Source organism: Centruroides sculpturatus, unplaced genomic scaffold (assembly GCF_000671375.1).
Source record: "Centruroides sculpturatus isolate CEXI.00-Female unplaced genomic scaffold, Cexi_2.0 scaffold1239, whole genome shotgun sequence".
Taxonomy (NCBI): domain Eukaryota; kingdom Metazoa; phylum Arthropoda; class Arachnida; order Scorpiones; family Buthidae; genus Centruroides; species Centruroides sculpturatus.
Window position 1 is genome coordinate 188,246 of NW_019385480.1, and position 22,090 is coordinate 210,335.

The 22,090-nt window shown below is 31.3% G+C and overlaps 1 protein-coding gene across 1 annotated transcript; it reads left to right on the forward strand.

Moving 5' to 3' along the window:
• The first annotated feature begins 5,726 nt into the window (after window positions 1-5,726).
• LOC111639363 (cathepsin B-like) lies at window positions 5,727-21,401 on the forward strand. Its single transcript, XM_023385235.1, has 8 exons — window positions 5,727-5,808; window positions 6,831-6,971; window positions 7,468-7,671; window positions 11,155-11,270; window positions 15,060-15,289; window positions 20,721-20,837; window positions 20,908-21,036; window positions 21,258-21,401. The coding sequence occupies exons 2-8, from the start codon at window positions 6,843-6,845 to the stop codon at window positions 21,332-21,334; spliced, it is 1,002 nt and encodes a 333-aa protein (XP_023241003.1). The 5' UTR covers window positions 5,727-5,808; window positions 6,831-6,842; the 3' UTR covers window positions 21,335-21,401.
• Window positions 21,402-22,090: the final 689 nt, after the last annotated feature.

Here is a 22,090-nt window from a genome sequence, read left to right on the forward strand (position 1 = left end):
ACGCGAAGTAGGTTAATAGCGATATACTAATATACTAATTACATGGGATATAATAATATACTACACTAATAATGGATTTTTTCATACTTTTCGGTTATCCGACTTTTCAATTATCCGACCAACCCCAGTCCCCAATTGAGTCGGATAATCGAGCTCTACTGTATAAGATTAAAAACACATAATGAAGAGGAAAAGTTTAGACCTATTGTTGATTTTAAATTTTCTGTTCTTTATAATTTAGAGCAATATATTAAGCAACAGTTAAAACATATTGAAAATTCCATTTATTGTGTTGATAATGCTGATATTGTTATTAATAGAATACAAAAGTTAAAAGAAGAAAATACTGATAAATTAATGAGTCTTGATATAAAAAATATCTATCCCAATATAAACTGGGAGTTAATAAAAGGTAGTTTAATAAAATTTAATGTAAAAAAAACTTTGATTGATCTGGTGTATTTTGCATATGGGAATAATTATTTTGAAGTTAATGATAAATTCTACAGACAGACTGATAGTATCAGTATAGGGTCAAAGATGGGGCCAAAATTAGCAGAATTGGCAATGATTAATATTGACAAGCAAATAAATAATATTCAGGGTGTTAAATTAATAATGAGATATGTAGATGATTATTTAATAATATATAATAATAGTTTAACAAATAAAAACATTATTCATTCTTTTATAAATAGTATAAATAATAAAATTCAGTTTGATATTGAAGTTGAAGAAAACAAACAAATAAATTACCTTGATATCACTATAATAAACAACATTGAAAAATTTGATTTTATAACATAAAATATTATGTGATGTTAAAAAAACTACTAATTATAATTCTTATATACCAGATTATGTAAAAAAGAATTCATACCTTATGGAATTAAAAAATATATATACACGTATAACAGAAGACCATAATATTAAAATTAAATTAAAAGAATTAGAAACAAAATTTATTCTGAATGATTACCCAAAATTTAAACTTAATAAGTGGAAAACATATTTCTTAAAAAATAGATATAATACAAAATATAAATATGAAAAAACGTATAAAATATTCCCATACATAAAAAACATCTTTGAAAATTGCAGTAAAATTCTAAAGAAAGTTATGTTTAGCCCCATCTTTGACCAATAAGATTTCAAATGATATTTCTAAATATGTTAACAGAAGTAATCATAGTAATATAGATCCTCTAAAAAAGACAGGTGTGGTATATAAATTGGAATGTAATTGTCAGAACCCATACATGTATGTAGGAGAAACTGGTCGTGTATTGGAGGTTAGGATAAAAGAACATGAAGCAGCTATTCATCTAAAATATAATAATTCCCCATGGTATGAGCATACAGAAAATAGTAATTGCAAAATCAATCGCAGTAATATTAAAATTTTACATTATGAAAAAGACATGTATAAACGAAAATTTAAAGAACATTTAGAAATAAAGAAGAACCAAAAAAATAATTTAATAAATAGTTCAGATGGTATGCTAATTGATTCTCGTTGGTACAAACTGATAGAGGACGTTACATAAAATGAAATTATTGCGATTGATTAAAAGAAAGGTGTTGAAGTGTTTTATTTGATTTTTTGTAAGTTATTGTTTCTAAACTGTTCATATCACTATATATTTTAACTGTAAGTAATGTATGTTGTTTTTACATACCATTGTTAATTCTGCAAAAATAGTCATAAAAAAGTTTTGTTTTTAGTGATAGGGTTATTCAGTTGTATTAATTAATTAAACACTTCAATGGCTCTTTAAGCTTGTACGATACCTCTACGATGTATTGATGTATAACGTGTGTTGGTGTTATAGTTGTGGTGGTGTTCCATACACAATTCTTTTATCTTTAAGAGTAAGTGTGTAAAAAATTTTTTCTATTGTATATTTTTTGTCATAAACTGAATATTTTTGGTTTTATTGTTCTTAAAAATTAGCACTGAGGAGGGGTTCGGGATGCATTGCGCCAACCTGAAATGCATTTGTCAATTTTGAGAATAAAATTGTAGTTCCTAACTGAAAATTTGCTGTGAGTCTGTCTACCATTTGTTGGATTACAGAGACGTATTACATAGAGATCTAATATACAGCAATCCAGTTATATAGTAATCTATAGANCATTTGTCAATTTTGAGAATAAAATTGTAGTTCCTAACTGAAAATTTGCTGTGAGTCTGTCTACCATTTGTTGGATTACAGAGACGTATTACATAGAGATCTAATATACAGCAATCCAGTTATATAGTAATTTATATTGCTAATTTAAATTAATTTAAATAATAGCTAGGGGCGCCCCTAGTGGCTGCTTTTGGCATACCGTCACAGAATGGGACTGTCCATTTTTTCAGCTTTATATAGTGTGAGGCTCTGGACAGGTCCGAACCTCACTAAAAATTCGCGTTAAAATAATTTTTTCTAGGACAAAATTATCTTTTTTTAAGAAAAAAAGAAGTTAGAAATAGTTTTTCTGAATGAAAACGACGCGAACTTTTCAGAAATTTTAAACAATAGAACAATGGAAAATCGAAGATCGACTATCTCCGGATGGGAATCGAATTAAACTTTGATCTTGACCTCTCCCGCGCCTCCGAAAGGTTTCGACTTGTCATCAGGAGAGACCAATCGGAAAGTGGAATCGGAGGAAAACAGATAAAACCCCGGACATTCAAGGACGCGACGGCTTCTCCCGAAAGTTCCAAGTGACAGATCTATTGTAGTGTGTGTGTCTCGCGCCCGTCTTCGTCTCCATCTCCCGACCTTGGATCGACATCTTTCCATCAACGGAAGTCGACCGCATCGTCCTGGAGACGTCAATGGAAGTGTTCATTCGCGAACAAGGGACACTCCTTCAAAATGGGACTATCTTGGAAAGGAGAGGAAGACCCAAAGGCCGCAGCCGACGTAGAACTTCCAAGATCGCGGAAATCTTGTAAGCTTCTTTCGTGTTTAATAAACGGGTTGTGTTGTTGTAAACGAGGCATCTATCTCTTACTCAACTGCTTGCACATGTCGTTGATTGTTACCGCTCGGCAGTCCAAACGACTAGGAAGACGATGACGATATATATCACATATTTTCGTTAAAATACGTCGTGTTTTCAATTTCTCCCTCCTCGGCACCCACAATAGTAGATTTCTGTAAAATATTTCGGTTATAGTTTTTGTCGTATAATTTAATGATGATTCGCTACTCAAGATGCATCTTTTCGTAATTTCGATGGCGCACATCTTTACTCCAATACTTTGATGCTTCGAGTTTTAATACAACCGAATACATGCATCTACCACATTTTGAACACGTTCGAACATGTTTCCATCGCGGGCGCTCGAGCAATTGAAGCCATTGTTAGGCAGTAAAGGCTGTAATTGCATCAAAATTTTACAAAAGTTCCATTTCTTTTTGTCTTTACTATGTATAAAATGAATATAACGCAAACCTTAGTGTAAGTTTCCATTTTTAAAGTCGCATACTGTAACTACTATAAAAGCGAACAATCACAAGATGATTCATTTACAGTGGAACCTCACTTAACGAACACCTCACATAACGAGTGTTTCTCATAACGAATAAACCAAATTGTAAAAATTGTTTCACTTACCGAGCGATGTTTCGCATAACGAGTGACGAGAAGAGGGAAGTCCCAAATTGTGCGCATGCTCCATCAGTCTGTGTTTAGCACTCGTTCCGCTAGCATCTTAGTGTCGCTTATGATCACATATTTTTCCAAACTTGTGTTCACACATATTACTTTTAAACATCAACAACCATAGCCCATTATATAATAAACACGCCAAACGTTATGTCAAATTCTTGGGCTATGTAAAGGCTATAATTATTAGAAATTAATTTATTTGACTATAGGTAGGCAGTTATGCTGCCATCTCGTATTAAATTTAATGACCAATTCCAAATTAAATTTTAGAAATGCCTGAATTAAAAATTAACTATTTATAGTTATTAAATTTAATACGAGATGGAAGCATAACTGCCTACCTCTAATGAAATTAATTAATTTCTATTATTGAATTATAGCCTTTACATAGTCCAATAATNTTCCAAATTAAATTTTAGAAATGCCTGAATTAAAAATTAACTATTTATAGTTATTAAATTTAATACGAGATGGAAGCATAACTGCCTACCTCTAATGAAATTAATTAATTTCTATTATTGAATTATAGCCTTTACATAGTCCAATAATTTGGCATGTCGGTTGGAGTGTTTATCAAACATATTATTTGTGATTTTTTTTTTGTTTTCTGCAAATCGAATTCTCTTTCCAGTTGGTTCATTCCGCGCTAGAAGAAAAAATGATGATGATTCACGCTCCTTAACAATGAACATTGTACAAGTTTCTTTAAATAAACGTTATACATAAAATATTTGAGTATTTTTTAAGCGTCATTATTGTATTTTACATTAATTTCTATGGGAAAATTGTTTCGCTTAACGAGTGTTTCGCATTACGAGTACGAATCTGGAACGAATTATGCTCGTTAAGCGAGGTTCCATTTTATTTTGAAGTCACGAGATTGAAACTAAAAACAGAAATCGTTCTAGAATTAAAACTGATGATAATTATTTATGTTTAAGATATCAACGTTATATCAATACAATATATAAGATATTAACATTTTATCTGACAGGATGAGATATAAAGTGTTGAAATTTATTGATAACTTACTTATACAAAGTCGAAATGTTACTTTAGACGGCATTAGAATATAATCATAGATACAGCATTTTTGGATTGCAATTTTCGACTTGCATACCTATACATTCTCACTGTCATTTGTCTGTTCTTGGTTAACGATACATCACTCGATCCTGTAAAGGATACAATATTCACGTGATCTCACATTTTCAGTGATAAACGTCAAGTGAAAAATAGTCACCATAGAGAAAACTTAGTATATAATATAATATATGTTACACGCGACTGCAAGCAAACCCCATTTATATTGAGTATTTCAACAACCATAGTAATTGTTATATAATTCCTACTGCTGAGAATGATGAGAATTGCTGAGAATCAAACGAACTGTTTTCAATTTGATTAATTTTCTGGAACGTTTACAATCGTTCTATAATCGAACCAATATGCAATAACAAATTCGAATTTAAAACGGTTCGAACATTTGGTTAAAAAATCGAAATAGATAAAACTATTTATAACAATATCTGAAATGTTATCAATTTAATACACGTAAGTACTCAATAAAGACTAAACGTTGCTGAAAACGAAAAATCGCATCTAAAATAGTACAGTAGAAGCCGTTCTTCAGATTAAGCCTTAATTCTTTCCCTCTCCCCAGGCGGGGGGAATTTCGAAAAATCCCTTCTTAGTATGCGTTATGATGACGTACTCTGTGTACCAAATTTCACCTCTTTAGGCTCAGCGGTTTGCTCTGGGCTATGATGAATCATTCAATCACACACACACACATTCAGTCAGTCAGTCAGAACAAGTAATTTTATATATATATAATTAAATATATATACATATTTTTAAAATTAATGTATACTTAAACTATTTTTTACAAGTTGAATAAGTTGAAAGTTTCTATGAAATCATTTAATTTATTTTTATGTTGTTTAATTCAATCATAAAAAATTGTTTTAATTTCTGAAAGGTAAAGGTAGAATTTACATCATGAATTTATCACAAGACCTGTTCACGTGCAGGTGATTGATTAATTAAATCACATGATGGGTAAAGTATATAAAAGAAAATCTGACAAGAATCGATGTCGTTCTCCGTTATTATTGACTCTTCAAAGTATAGTTAAAGGTAAGAACATGTATCAGTAGTTATGTAGATAATAAATGTTAAGTTTTCTTAAATGCTATCGGCATATTTTATATAATACAATCTGAAAATATGTAATTTATATAAAGATATACGTAAATTACAAGTTTTAATACCATTTTGTTTATTGTTTAATTGTATGTTTTCGCTTTAAAAGCCGAGTCGAAGTCAATTGTTGTATCATATATAATTTCACCAAATGAAGACATTGTCTGAATTAAAGAAAGTCCCAAATAATTTTCCTTTTAATATACATTCTCCAGAGAACTATTTAGAAAATTAATTCGTTTTTTTTGTTTTAATTCTGTACAATATAAGTGAGCGATATCGACTCTCAAACCATATAATTTGATATTCCCTTGTCCACTTTAACATTTTTTTTCTAAATTTTAATTTTTTCAGTTTACTTTATCATTCATTTTTATTTTATATTTTGTTATTTTTACCTGCTAAATATACAGACATAAAGAGTGATTTGTATTTTCGACAGTTGTGCAGTTAGAGACTGAACGTTATCTCATTTTCCCCTTTCATACAGTTAGTGATAACACAAATGAAACGGAATATTTCAGATAGCTTCTAAACATGAATAGTGATAAGTGTCATATTTTTTATCTACTTTGAAGTTGCAGGTTATGCTTAAAGTTTCGGTATTTTTTTATTTATGACGCTGCTTTTTGACAACTAAGAAGGTCCTTTTTGTGTCCATCAAAAGTTCGACCAGCCCACAATTAAGTAACCTGGTGTTGTGGGAGTGGACCGACATGAAGTTGCTGGATATATATTGCTGTGGTCTATCCTCATATAACTATCCCGGTTTTTAATTTCGAAGCGCAGTTTGTAAGCAATTTACTCGTATACGTTACAATTAAGTTGTAGTCAAAATATTATTGATGCATCTACATTAAATTTTCAGTTTTGCTTATGCTTATATAAACTTGTTAACTCTGAATAACAGCAAACGATTGGAGTTAATTTAAAAATTCTATTTAATATATTTACAGGAAGTAACAATCATGAAAGTATTGTTATTACTAACTGTATTATGGACTGTGGCTTCGTGTAAATACATCCTTCCCGAAGGAATCGATCCTCTTTCTCAACAAATGATAGATTACATCAATTATATCAACACTACTTGGAAGGTAAGTGAACACAAATGCCACCTATTAGGGTTAGTACAGGGTTACATTACTGTATACATTTTCAATTTTATTTGTGTGAACCTTGTACGCAATTTTTTTCCTTCAACAAAGCTTATTTATTGTATCTATTTTGTATATTTACGAAATAGTGTGTACTAGAGAGAATTAGTGTCATTTAATTTCTGAGATGTTTGATGGTGGTATCTGAGAAACTGATACATTACACCTTCATCCATGTAGTCAGGTTTTCAATGATTGTAACGTAACACCTTCATCCACTTGTCTCTTTAACTATTTTAATTGGTATTTCTAATATAATACCGAAATTGTGTTGATAAAATTAGACTACAAAATAATAAATTTACTTTCAACAGAAAAATTTTATATAAAAATCTTTATAATGCAAATAAAACAGTTATTTTTGAAGTAGTTAAGAAATATCATTGTTTAAATAAATTATAAATGAATTAAAACTTAAATTTTATTTCATAAACAGGCAGGAAGAAATTTTGAGGGCGTGAGTCTTAAATACATCAAAAGACTTATGGGCGTTCACCCAAAAAGTAAATATTATGGATTACCTCAAATTCGTCACGAAGTTCCGAAGGATATTCCTGAATCTTTTGACGCTAGAAAACAATGGCCTTATTGTAAAAGTATCAGTTTAATTAGAGATCAAGCTTCATGTGGATCGTGTTGGGTAGGAATTTATATTTTAACTTTTTTTTTTTAATAATTTTTGATATTTTTGTAAATATTTCATAAAAGTTAATCTCATTTATATATAAGTTAAATATTCATTAAACTGTTATTTAATGGCATACAGATGTGAGTTTTAATTAAACTTACTATATATACATTAACTCTTTCCACACTGGGAACACTTGCTAAGCTCCCAGTATAAAAAATGTTAAGGTATATACAGCTAATGTATAGAGTTAAGGCCCTCTTAGTGAAAGCCTTTTTGGGAAAACTGTCATAGGTTCGTTCAGGCCCATATTGGGGAGGCCCGACATAATCAGCATCCAGCCTTCCGAACTAATATATTATTAAAGCATTGCAAAATGTAAGATGTTCATAAATGTATTATATCATCTTTCCAAAACATATACGAAAACACAGGGCAGTGAAAACATTTCGATGATACAAAATGTTTTGGAAAAGCTTCAATAAACAGAACGACAACATTTGATGGGTACAATATGTCTAAAGATTGCTGCAACTTCAGTCATACGTGATCCAAGATCTGGATACCCAAATACGATAATACATGTCGAAGCTGTTCAAACATTCAAAATTTGATGTTTGTAAATCGGAGGATAAATATCAGAGAAATTTCTGAAGAAATCAATGTGTCAAACGAATTGCATTCAATCGTCCATGAAGATCTTGCTTACAAAACAAGAGCAAGCAAGTTTGTTCCTTAGATATTAACTGAGGGGCAAAAGAAACAAAATCAAATGGTTTGCAAACCATGCTCCGAATGGCTGAAAATTGACAAAATAAAGTGTTAACCGCAGACATCTTATTTACCAATTTGATACTAAAATTTAATGATATCATTAAAGTTTTGTGTGAAATCATCTCATAGGTGGTATCTAAAATTTTCTTCTAACTCAGAGAGACCTGAAATTGTGACATTTTCATAGCGCTTCATTTCCAAGAAACTCTCTTTAGAATCATTTAAAGATTCTTGGTACTGCAAATGTTTTCTGCATCGTGCATGAGACTCTCCAACTAGCAACATAGCTCCTTGTATTTTGGTGATCCAAGGATAAATCTTGAAACATTTCCATAGATTTTTCTCTTCCTGTATCTGGCGGTGAGTTTCAGTTCATAATCAGTCTCGGTTTTATTCGTTTCACCTAATCTTTGCAGAAATAAAAAGATAGATATGATGTTTTTACAAGTTTGCGGTATGTCTAATTTTCAAGTTTTTACAAGTGTAAACAAAATACTGTAATTATAATTTTTACGGTAGATTGCGAGTTCTAAATGTCTAAAATTACAAAGGAAAGAAAACGAAAAGCCATTTCGTTAGAAACAAAAATAAAAATCTTAGGATCGCCTTGCGAGTAGTAAAGGTTCAACATCTGTGGGAAAGTTTTGACTTTAACGAAGAAACTGTTAGAAAAATTAATAGAATTCGAAATTCTATGCGAAAATTTATCATCTGAGGATCAATCAAACGTAGCTCAAAAACATTATCTAATCTCTACTGTACCATCGTACAGTAGAGATTAGAAAAAATCTTAGAAAAAAATTGAAGTCATTTTGGTGCTTTAGATTGAAAATTTGGTGCAAAAGATGTAACCTGTGGTTTGAAATATTAGTAAGCATAATGCACTACGAAATTGTAAAAAAAAACTACAGGAATATGAACCATCAAGTAAGGCAGCGATTCCCAACCTGTGGTACGCGTACCCCTAGGAGTACGCGATAGGTTGTTTAGGGGTACAGAAAAAAGTTAGTTATTATGGCAGAAAAAATAATATATTATGTATCACAAACTAATAGTATTAAAAAATTATTAGGTAAAATATGTTCCTTGCAACAATCACAACTTTATTATACATTTTTTCATTTACTTTTAATTTAGAGTTACAATATGTAAAATTAACAATACGGGTACTCACTAAATTTCTTAAATGAGGAGTACAATCTAGAGATATGACATGTTACGGGGTACGCTAATGAAAAAAGGTTGGGAACCACTGAAGTAAGGTAAGCATGCAACTCAAGGTAAAAAAAACAAAAAAAAAATTTTTTCCTGGTAAAAAATGGCTGACAGGATTCCAAAATGAAATGCATTTCACAATATTAAAATTAAAAGAAAAATTGCATCTGCAGATGAAAACGTTGCCAAAAGCTTTCCAGAAAAACTAAACAAAACAATAATAGAGTGCGACAGTGTTCCTGACCAGATTTTCAACGCTGTCGAAACAGCTACAATCAATCTCCCTATAACACTGTTGATAATTCCGTTTTATATGAATTCCATGTATAAGTCACATAAATTTTTCAAATACGTGAGCCGTTCACAGCCCGGCACACGTATTTATAAAATCTAGGTGACTCGTACAACATGGAATTCATATAAAACGGAATTATCAACAGTGTTATAGGGGGGTCGACTGTATAAACTGCAAGAAAATTTACGTTACTCTTTTACACAATTTTATGAATGAAATATAATTATTTATTTTATCTTATACGGCTTTTTATAACTTGGAACGAATCTTTTTGCACCATTTATTGAGGAACGTATCTTCTGTATAAAAAAAATTAAGTGTAATCGTTACCACCTCTAAGGAGAACAATAGAGAACAGGAGGATCTCTATTTAGTCATGAGTAAGTCATCTCATTAAGAGAAATTAAAAGTCGTACTTTTTTCTCTAATTCTCACCACAATAAGTGTAATGGCACTTATATTCTCCAGTCACCATACCAGTATCGTGGGTTTCTCTGCTTGCAGGTCAAAACCTTCAGATCACTAAAAAACGATGTCATGTCATTCACAGTTTGCAGGATGGTGAATCGATTCCGAAATACAAATTGAAAAGCAGCACATTAAATGTCATATTTCTCATAAACCACAAAAGAAAAGCAGACGTTTCAGAGATTGTGGTAAACTAGGTCGAAAAATGTCAGTGCCGTGGTTTTTCAACGCAAAATGGAGGTGTTTCGTGTATTGGTTTATATAATATTTGATCCAATAGGGCTAAATAGGACTCAGTTTCTTATTGAAAGTATCTTTTTTGCATATTGCCCATGTATTAAGTTGCCTTATTCCAACCGACCAGCATACAACTATTCAGTTGTTTTTTACCCAAAAAATAACACTTTAGTACTTCCTGAGCCACCTATTTTCCAGATTTAGCCAAAAATAATTTTTTTCCTTTCTTCCCATAAAAGTAAAAGATCAGATATGAAATAGCTACAGGAGGATGCTATTTCGAAAACTATCAACGTAATTTCTTTTCTCGCTTGTATTAATAATTATATGTACAGTTCGGCAACTTATTGGTCATTCCTTGTATTTTTATAAGGTGAAAAGTATAACTTTGTTAATAACTTTTTCCAGATAGACTTAATTGAAACTATATAATTGCCACATGATAATAAATTTGTTATCTAGTTTGTTTCATTAAATTTTTATACGTCTGTGTGTATTTTAAATAGGCATTTGGAGCTGTAGAATCAATGTCAGATCGAATTTGTATTGAAAGCGGAGGAAAATTGCAAGTTGAACTTTCAGCTGAAGATCTAATGACTTGTTGTTATTCTTGTGGAGCTGGGTAAGAACATGCAGAGATGCAATGTTGTTATTAACATTTGTTTTTTCTTCTTGAATTTAAGAAATACTAGAACTATTTGTATCACATTATCATATTAGCTGCTTTTATCACACTTGTCAGCCTCAATGGCCAGATGGCCGAGTGGTCAAGGTGACAGCCTACCCATCTGGAGGACTCGGGATCGACTCCAGACTGATAGAAAAATCCCCAGGAATATTTCCGGGGTGGTCCGACCGTTTGTGTCGGTCTTCGTCCCTCACCATCAGATCGCCTCGTTGTGGACCTGGCCGAACTTAAAGTGGGCTTGCTGTAACAGGGTGGAAAGAGCAAAAAAAACTTTCAATCATTTTTTAAACTCTATGATGTGGGCAGTAAGTGGGTTGTTTAGCAATCCCGTTATGAGTTCGTACCAGACTTACAACAGAGCGGTCGGTAGTGAGGGAAGACCAACTGGACGGATCAACGCCCAAAAGTTCTTGGGATAATTTAATTTGTCTGGATTCGTTCACGAGTCTCCAGATCGGCAAGCTTCTACTAAGAGATGGTTGGGCTGTTCAATTAAACTAATAGAAGCACCAAACACTTGTCAAAATTTGTCCGAAAATTTCAAAAAAGAGAATTTTATTGCAGTATTCACTTTAAAACTCAGTCAAATACGCTGACATCTATATAATATTAATTAGTGTAAAAATGAATTTATTATTAATATATATTTATTTATATTGGATTATTTATACTTATATGTTACGGCCAGAGCCCGAAGTTCGGCCAGTTCTCGAATTGGCTGGCCATTTCGCACTTTGGCCGAGAGGTGTGGCCAAGGTCCGATTTACTTGAAATGACCAGTGTACATGCTACTTTGGCCGACCATTTCGAAGGGACTGGTAATTCCTGGCCAAGATTCGATGTGCTGATACAAGACTGTTCCGTAGGCAGCACATTTTTTGGTTGCAGTGTGATAGTGTTCTCAAACAATTGCCAGGTCGCCCAACCGCGCATAATGGCAGGATATCCGAGCAGTGCCAAAGCGTATGTGAGTGTTGATGACAGAGACAACTCTCTCCAGTTACAATCAATTTTCCCGATTTATTGTTTTTTGTTATGCTTACAAAAACAGTATTTTCTGTCGGAGAACGGGACGATGTGAATATCCGGATGACTGTAGAGTGGCTGGGCGGTTGGGAGGTTGGTCAGTTGGTCAGTTGATCAGTTGGACAACTGGACGTCTTGAGTTTGTGTCGAGAGATATGCGTCGTTTAAATATCGGAGAAACAGAGAATATTTTCACTATGGAGGATGCCGTACAGTATGAAAATTTGGTGGAGAAGCTCTCCTTGTCATTCGTAATTTATTTATGAATATGGTCCCGGTACACTGTTGGAGTCTCACACAACTGTTTTTCAGAAGTGAATTTTCCATTCTGCACAAGTAACTGCTCACACTGGAATCCGCGGGCGCAAAATAAAAGTTACTACGAACCGTCGCATCTCTCCAATCACTGACAGGTGGCCAAGGCTACACTCGATGCAATTGCATTACTAAGTCAGCAACAAATCGCTGCAAGTGCAAAAATAACAAACGGTGTGTAATTCGAAATATCATAACAGTTCATCTTGTCGTACAAGTGATGGTAGAGATTGATAATCTACTATGATTAATAAATAAGCTTAACACACAATTGAATTTGATAGCTTATAAGTAATAATTAATATAAAGTATGAAATTATACAGACCCACTAAAATCTGCTCATGACTTTTTCTTCCAACTTTGGCCGATTGTTTCGTGCCATTTTGCAAACTGGCCGGCCATATCTCAAAATCAAGAAAAGATCGGACATTGGCCAGTCAATTTACAGTGACTTTGGCCATTTCCCGATTTGGCCGGACACTTCCTACTTTGGCCGTAACATATATATAAATGTATATTTCATATACAAATTTATTTTTATTTTAATTGCGTTTCTGGATAAGCCAGTATTTATCGAGGAGAACTGATAAAACAAATTCCACGATTATATAGAAACATAAAAATACAATTGCACAAATATATTAGATTTTATAGGGAAAGGATTGGGTTTCTCTAACGGGATCCCGGTAATTCCGGCTGTTTTTTGAATCCGGGAAATATCCCGAAAATTTTTCTCATTTCTGGAAATCCTGCAAATTTCTTAAAAGCTAAGTTTTTTCTTATTTTGTGTTAAGGTTGAAAAAATTTTGCAAATATAAAGTACTAGCTGCAAAGACCCGCTTCGCTGGGTTTTTATTTGTATGTAATATAGTTTATATATATATATATAAGACTGTTTTTCTATGTTATCTAGAATCTAGCTGCAAGGACCCGCTTCGCTGGGCAAAAAGTAACGATAGTGAAGATTAAGATAATTACATTATAGCTAATCTTACCCGTTTTTACAGAATGCAAGAATTAGGTCCCCCGTTTCCAGACTAATTAGAGAATTTTTACGTTTAGTCAAACGAACTATTTTCAACGTTTCTGGAACGTTTACAATCGTTCTATAATCGAACCGATATTCGAATTTTATGTTCGAATTTAATTCGATAAAATTCGAACTAATTCGAACAAAACATTCGAAATAGAAAGCCACTTTCAACCACTTTCAGCCTCATATCTCCCGCACCCTTATAGCTATCGAGACGCAACCACCATAGTGCACGAATGGAGACTTGGGGCTACTACCACATACAAACACCATTCATGTGCGATGTGTAGTTTTTGCGGAAAAGTGAAATATAGGGACACACGTCCATTTATATATATATATATATATATAGATAATTAAGAGAAGATAGATGCTATGTGTTCATCACCTGTAGACTCGAAGATTTATTTCTAGTTCGTTTCCAGATGCGTTTTAGTACTTCATTTGCTGTCTAGTATTTTTGATTTGTCTACTTACTTAGAAGCATTAATTTTATAGCCCGATAATTCGGTAGTTTGTTTGGCTTTAATAATCAGATTTCTAAAGAAAAACTTATATTTGCATACTTCCTACTGGTTTGTATTCTTGCTCAATTTGTACAACCTGGCATAATGCAGTTATTGAAGCTTCTGGGCATGGTTAAAAGTTAAGACAACAATTTATTCAAGATATTACAGGTTCTGACAAGTAAAGAATTTTTTGTCTTTCCACAAATAGGCGACTTTTGATTATTGACAATCTGTGACATTCCATAACGAACAAAAATTTAAAAAAGTAATAAGCAGGAATAAAATTAATAAATACAAATGTATTCTGACAGTTTATGAGTTAAATGAATTAAATTAAAAACGATTCTACCCACATTAATTGAATCGGAAAGGGCATTCTCTGTAGCAGGACTTTTCATTAATAAAATAAGAAACAGATTGAATGGTCGGAGTATCGACCATCTTTGCTTTTTAAAATCTTATTATAAAAGTTTACAATTTTTTGTTGTAAGCAGCTTCCAACAAACTTTAATAAATTTCTTCTATTTGAAAATTTATATGTAATTCAAAGGTAGTTTTTAATACATATTTTACACAGCATTATTAATATTATTATTTTGGAGATTGCAGATTGTATTAAATTACTTAAAAAATAAAAAATAATTATATCATTCGATTTTGAGATTTATTTTATATCTTGAAAATAATTAATTATATCCTGGGATTTCCCTGCATTCCAGAAAAGAAATCACCTTTTCTCCAAATCCCGGGACAAGCGAAAAACCGAAAATTAGAAAATCTAATGAAAAATAAATTACGTATAAAAAAGAAAATTTTAAATTTTTTTTCCTTCTAATTAGTTGTGATGGAGGCTTTCCAGCTGCTGCTTGGGAATATTGGGTATCTGATGGAATAGTAACTGGAGGATTATACAATAGTAATGAAGGTTGTCAACCATATCAACTTCCTTCTTGCGAACATCATACGAAAGGTCCACTTCCACCATGTTCGGGAGAAGGTCCTACTCCTCCCTGCGTTCAGTCCTGCCGTAAAGGTTATAATGTTACTTATAATCAAGATAAATATTATGGTAAGTGAATTTTATTTATATGTATAATAATGTACTGACGTATTATTTTTCGTAAAAATTATTTAACAACTACAGTAGAGCGTCGTTTATCCGAATCAATTGGGGACTGGGATTGTTCGTATAACTTATTTTTCGGATAACCGATTATGTACGAAAAAGTATCCCATGTTGAAATTTTTATCCGTTGCGTGTCGCTTCGCGTTGAATATTCGTCGATGTTAAGCCTAATGTAAACTTAAATAAACTATAAAATTAATGTAAACTATAAAATAATAATCGTGTCTATTGTATCGTTAAAAATTATTTCTTTATTTTTTACAAACAAAATAAATATATTGAAAAATATAAAAACAGAAAAAAATTATACTTTAGAAGTTACTCTAGTATCAAAAACATTCGATTCAGCACGACACACAGTCCTCAGAAAAACACCACACAAAAGTGCCACTGCTGCCAGCTAAAGCAAACATCAACAAAAAAAATATTGGAGTAGCCCAAAATATAGCCAAAGATTGTAGCGCCACAGCACTACCGAAAATTTAAATTTGCCGACTTGAATTCTTTCGGATAACCGACTTTCGTATAAACGACGTTCTACAGTATATCCTCTGATTCTAATGAAACCCTGTTGTAGTTTATTTTGCTTTATACAGACACACTACGGTGACTTTTTTCAACACTTGGCAGATTATTCATCTCTTTATTCAGTCACCGTAGTGTGTCTGTATAAAGCAAATTATATCCTCTTTAAAAATTCGATCTTTAAATTATTTGAATTCAGATTTGAAATAAAAACTTTTAAAATGAAAAATATTTCCGCGCCTATTGTATCTATCATTACTGCCATTACAATTGAGAGAGGGAAAAAAGATACAATGAAATAAATTATAATACCTAAATGGATTAATTTTAATGGATATTTTTTCCAGGAAAATTAGTTTGTTTTTAGAAACATCAGTCATAAAATTTATTTTAATTACAGTACATCGAGTTGTCCTAAATTTTTCAAATTATATAGTCTACTGTCCATAATTTCTTTAAATACTTTCAATGTTGTATTTTATAATAATTTTTCTACATACTTTCGACTTTTTCTGTGTTGCGGACACTAAAAATATCCTTTATTCTATGGTCATCATGAGTTCTGCCGAGGGCACGTTCTTTGACTTTATGTGACGTCAGACACTTCATTGGCGTTAAACTATGTAACGCTGACAATTCGATCGAAGAACTTTACCGTTAGTTTTGCGTAATGCTGATTGACTAATTAATACTGCTGAAACTGAACTACTAACACACACTGTAATAATTAATAAAACCTTTAATTTACAAGAGGAATATATNCTACCACATACAAACACCATTCATGTGCGATGTGTAGTTTTTGCGGAAAAGTGAAATATAGGGACACACGTCCATTTATATATATATATATATATATAGATAATTAAGAGAAGATAGATGCTATGTGTTCATCACCTGTAGACTCGAAGATTTATTTCTAGTTCGTTTCCAGATGCGTTTTAGTACTTCATTTGCTGTCTAGTATTTTTGATTTGTCTACTTACTTAGAAGCATTAATTTTATAGCCCGATAATTCGGTAGTTTGTTTGGCTTTAATAATCAGATTTCTAAAGAAAAACTTATATTTGCATACTTCCTACTGGTTTGTATTCTTGCTCAATTTGTACAACCTGGCATAATGCAGTTATTGAAGCTTCTGGGCATGGTTAAAAGTTAAGACAACAATTTATTCAAGATATTACAGGTTCTGACAAGTAAAGAATTTTTTGTCTTTCCACAAATAGGCGACTTTTGATTATTGACAATCTGTGACATTCCATAACGAACAAAAATTTAAAAAAGTAATAAGCAGGAATAAAATTAATAAATACAAATGTATTCTGACAGTTTATGAGTTAAATGAATTAAATTAAAAACGATTCTACCCACATTAATTGAATCGGAAAGGGCATTCTCTGTAGCAGGACTTTTCATTAATAAAATAAGAAACAGATTGAATGGTCGGAGTATCGACCATCTTTGCTTTTTAAAATCTTATTATAAAAGTTTACAATTTTTTGTTGTAAGCAGCTTCCAACAAACTTTAATAAATTTCTTCTATTTGAAAATTTATATGTAATTCAAAGGTAGTTTTTAATACATATTTTACACAGCATTATTAATATTATTATTTTGGAGATTGCAGATTGTATTAAATTACTTAAAAAATAAAAAATAATTATATCATTCGATTTTGAGATTTATTTTATATCTTGAAAATAATTAATTATATCCTGGGATTTCCCTGCATTCCAGAAAAGAAATCACCTTTTCTCCAAATCCCGGGACAAGCGAAAAACCGAAAATTAGAAAATCTAATGAAAAATAAATTACGTATAAAAAAGAAAATTTTAAATTTTTTTTCCTTCTAATTAGTTGTGATGGAGGCTTTCCAGCTGCTGCTTGGGAATATTGGGTATCTGATGGAATAGTAACTGGAGGATTATACAATAGTAATGAAGGTTGTCAACCATATCAACTTCCTTCTTGCGAACATCATACGAAAGGTCCACTTCCACCATGTTCGGGAGAAGGTCCTACTCCTCCCTGCGTTCAGTCCTGCCGTAAAGGTTATAATGTTACTTATAATCAAGATAAATATTATGGTAAGTGAATTTTATTTATATGTATAATAATGTACTGACGTATTATTTTTCGTAAAAATTATTTAACAACTACAGTAGAGCGTCGTTTATCCGAATCAATTGGGGACTGGGATTGTTCGTATAACTTATTTTTCGGATAACCGATTATGTACGAAAAAGTATCCCATGTTGAAATTTTTATCCGTTGCGTGTCGCTTCGCGTTGAATATTCGTCGATGTTAAGCCTAATGTAAACTTAAATAAACTATAAAATTAATGTAAACTATAAAATAATAATCGTGTCTATTGTATCGTTAAAAATTATTTCTTTATTTTTTACAAACAAAATAAATATATTGAAAAATATAAAAACAGAAAAAAATTATACTTTAGAAGTTACTCTAGTATCAAAAACATTCGATTCAGCACGACACACAGTCCTCAGAAAAACACCACACAAAAGTGCCACTGCTGCCAGCTAAAGCAAACATCAACAAAAAAAATATTGGAGTAGCCCAAAATATAGCCAAAGATTGTAGCGCCACAGCACTACCGAAAATTTAAATTTGCCGACTTGAATTCTTTCGGATAACCGACTTTCGTATAAACGACGTTCTACAGTATATCCTCTGATTCTAATGAAACCCTGTTGTAGTTTATTTTGCTTTATACAGACACACTACGGTGACTTTTTTCAACACTTGGCAGATTATTCATCTCTTTATTCAGTCACCGTAGTGTGTCTGTATAAAGCAAATTATATCCTCTTTAAAAATTCGATCTTTAAATTATTTGAATTCAGATTTGAAATAAAAACTTTTAAAATGAAAAATATTTCCGCGCCTATTGTATCTATCATTACTGCCATTACAATTGAGAGAGGGAAAAAAGATACAATGAAATAAATTATAATACCTAAATGGATTAATTTTAATGGATATTTTTTCCAGGAAAATTAGTTTGTTTTTAGAAACATCAGTCATAAAATTTATTTTAATTACAGTACATCGAGTTGTCCTAAATTTTTCAAATTATATAGTCTACTGTCCATAATTTCTTTAAATACTTCCAATGTTGTATTTTATAATAATTTTTCTACATACTTTCGACTTTTTCTGTGTTGCGGACACTAAAAATATCCTTTATTCTATGGTTATGAGTTCTACCGAGGGCACGTTCTTGACTTTATGTGACGTCAGACACTTCATCGGCGTTAAACTATGTAACGCTGACAATTCGATCGAAGAACAATACCGTTAGTTTTTCGTAATGCTGATTGACTAATTAATACTGCTGAAACTGAACTACTAACACACACTGTAGTAATTAATAAAACCTTTAATTTTCAAGAGGAATATATATTAACATTAGAACACTTTTAACTCTGTGTGATAATATTTGTCTGAAGAACAGAAAAAACAAAAGGTGGGAAAAAAACAAGAGGAAGCTCGAGAGGAAAACCAACCAGTGTTGCCACCAAACACCAGATCATGAAAACGTTTAGAAAAAAATTTTTCCGTATTTTTCAACAAGTACAATTAAGCATGCACATTGTAGGACGATGCCTTTCATTTATTCATGATGCTACTTTGTTACAAACGGCGTGTACTGCACACGAAAAATATGCCTTCCGCAGAACGTTTAGCCCTTTTATTAGAGTACTGCGTTTGTACATCTTGCTGGAAGGTTGATTATGCTAACATGTTCAGATGTGACAAATGAACTTGATTTGAAAAACAATTCTTGGTACATCATTCTGCACAATGTTTGTATACAAACTTATAATACGCTAGAAGTAGATTATTATTTTGATGAGTAAGGAAGTGAAGTAACTACAATGCATCCTGCTGTCAGAAAAGCTACAACAAAGCTTGATGATATTGCAAATAAAATGTTTATTAGATCTTAAAAATTTTCGAATATTTGGTCAATAAAATGGTTAGATGAGTCAACACTGATCTCAATATTTTACTGACGAAACGGAATTCAAAATACAGTATTCATTTCAATATCCCCAATTGATATATTTATTTAAACAAAAGTAGAAATACTCATACTGTATTTGTATAAAAGTTTTTTTGCCTGATTTATTCAATTATTATTACATGTATATTGCAAATAATAGTATAGCATCACAATTTAATAAACTTGTATAATTTCATTGTGTAATTTATAATACAGTCAACCCCCAATAACTCTGTTGATTATTCCGTTTTATATGAATTCCATGTTGTACGAGTCACTTAGATTTTACAAATACGTGAGCCATTCACAGCACGGCACACGTATTTGTAAAATCTAAGTGACTCGTACAACATGGAATTCATATAAAACGGAATAATCAACAGTGTTATTGGGGGTGTCGACTGTATTCTTTTCATGTACGTTTTTATGATTTACTCTATTTACTTAATGCTATGAAAGTGGTAGTATTTATTTAATTTTAAAAATTCCTAAAATGCAAGCAGTTGAAACAAGGATTTTTCTTTAAATGATTGAACGTAAGATTACACTTACGGTTAGACTTAACCTAGCGAATTAGCGAGAAGACCACAATTATGACGTATTTTCACTAATTCGCTAAATTAAGTTTTTAAATAATTTTTTTCAAAGATTTTTTATAATCCTTTATATAATTTTACAACCTTCGCTCACTTTAGTCCGTTAGGCGCCATCTTCGTTATTAAGTAATTTTTATACTGTATATTTATAGAAATAATATAAATTAATTAATATTAATTACTTTTTACTCAATGAATTTAAAATAACGGTAAATTTTCCAGGTAAATCTTCATACAGTATTTCGAGCGACGTGAAACAAATTCAAACTGAAATTATGAAAAATGGACCCGTAGAAGCAGATTTTACAGTTTTTGCCGATTTTGTATCTTACAAATCAGGTTAATAGATTAATGCAAATTTCACATAAAATATACTCGATATATAATCCATTTTAATGTCGGAATTTAGGTGTTTATCAGCATCATAGTGGCGATGTACTTGGCGGTCACGCCATTAGAATTTTAGGTTGGGGAGTGGAAAATGGTGTTCCTTATTGGCTTGTAGCAAATTCCTGGAACCCTGATTGGGGCGATAAAGGTATATTTTCAAATATTAAAATTAAGCATGTAAATATTTCTTTACTATTTTTTAAAGGGCGTGTATTTGATGCTTATTTTATTTTATTTTTCTTAAAATACTTAAAAAGTATCGTAATTAATAGACTTACTGTGGTTATTAAGCGGCTGTAACGTGTTAATCTTAAGATTTGATATTTTATAATATTAGCAAAAATGGTAAATTTTATTTTTATTTTAAAGGTTACTTCAAAATTATTCGTGGACAGAACGAATGCGGAATTGAAAATGATATTAACGCTGGACTTGCTAAACTGTAAATAATATAAAATATATTTTTGTATATTAAATAAATGTTTATGTAAAATGCAATTTGAGTAAAACGTATAATTGTGAGAATTCTTTAAAGATTGCGGTTTTTCTATTGTAAACATATCAAAAATTCGACTGTAGTAAGTTAATACAGGATAATGGCGCAAATATATATTATTAACAAGCATGACAGCAGTGTCTCTCGTCGCAGTTACTTTTCGTTTTGTCCATGAAAATGACATTTATGCTTGCATCATAATACGGCAGAGAAAATAAAATAAATAAATTATTCACTTATTTTACGTAGAAGTTATGCGACAATGATTAACGCGTAAATCTGTGCTCCAACCCTACAAGTCCCAGACAATTGCCTACATATTACATAACTACTTACAATTTACAATTAAATAGGTACTAAACATAAACCACACTCATACCCAGCAGAATTAAATAAATAAAAAACTTAAACTAACCTTAATATTCGCTGAGAGATTTTTAATGTAACAAACGTTTTCGATCCATTCATCTTCAGGTTAAAAAGAATATTTCTTAAATGGAACAACAATTTCAAAATTCAAAAATATTAGTAACCAATAACATTTCCATTAATAAGAGTAACTAAAACATTGTAAATGATACAAAAATGTAAAATAAATAACATATTACTCATATCAATAATTAATACTATCTATCCTATCTAGATATAATTCTCTTTAAAATATGCTAGCGTTCATGTGCCTGTTGTAAGTTTTTAACGGCATATT

Bases quoted from the DNA above. Each gene is read 5' to 3' on its own strand.
- LOC111639363 (XM_023385235.1), top strand. From the start codon at position 6,843: ATGAAAGTATTGTTATTACTAACTGTATTATGGACTGTGGCTTCGTGT. The intron at 7,672-11,154 runs GTAGGAATTTAT...TATTTTAAATAG, and splicing joins CTTCATGTGGATCGTGTTGG to GCATTTGGAGCTGTAGAATC. The intron at 11,271-15,059 runs GTAAGAACATGC...CCTTCTAATTAG, and splicing joins TGTTATTCTTGTGGAGCTGG to TTGTGATGGAGGCTTTCCAG.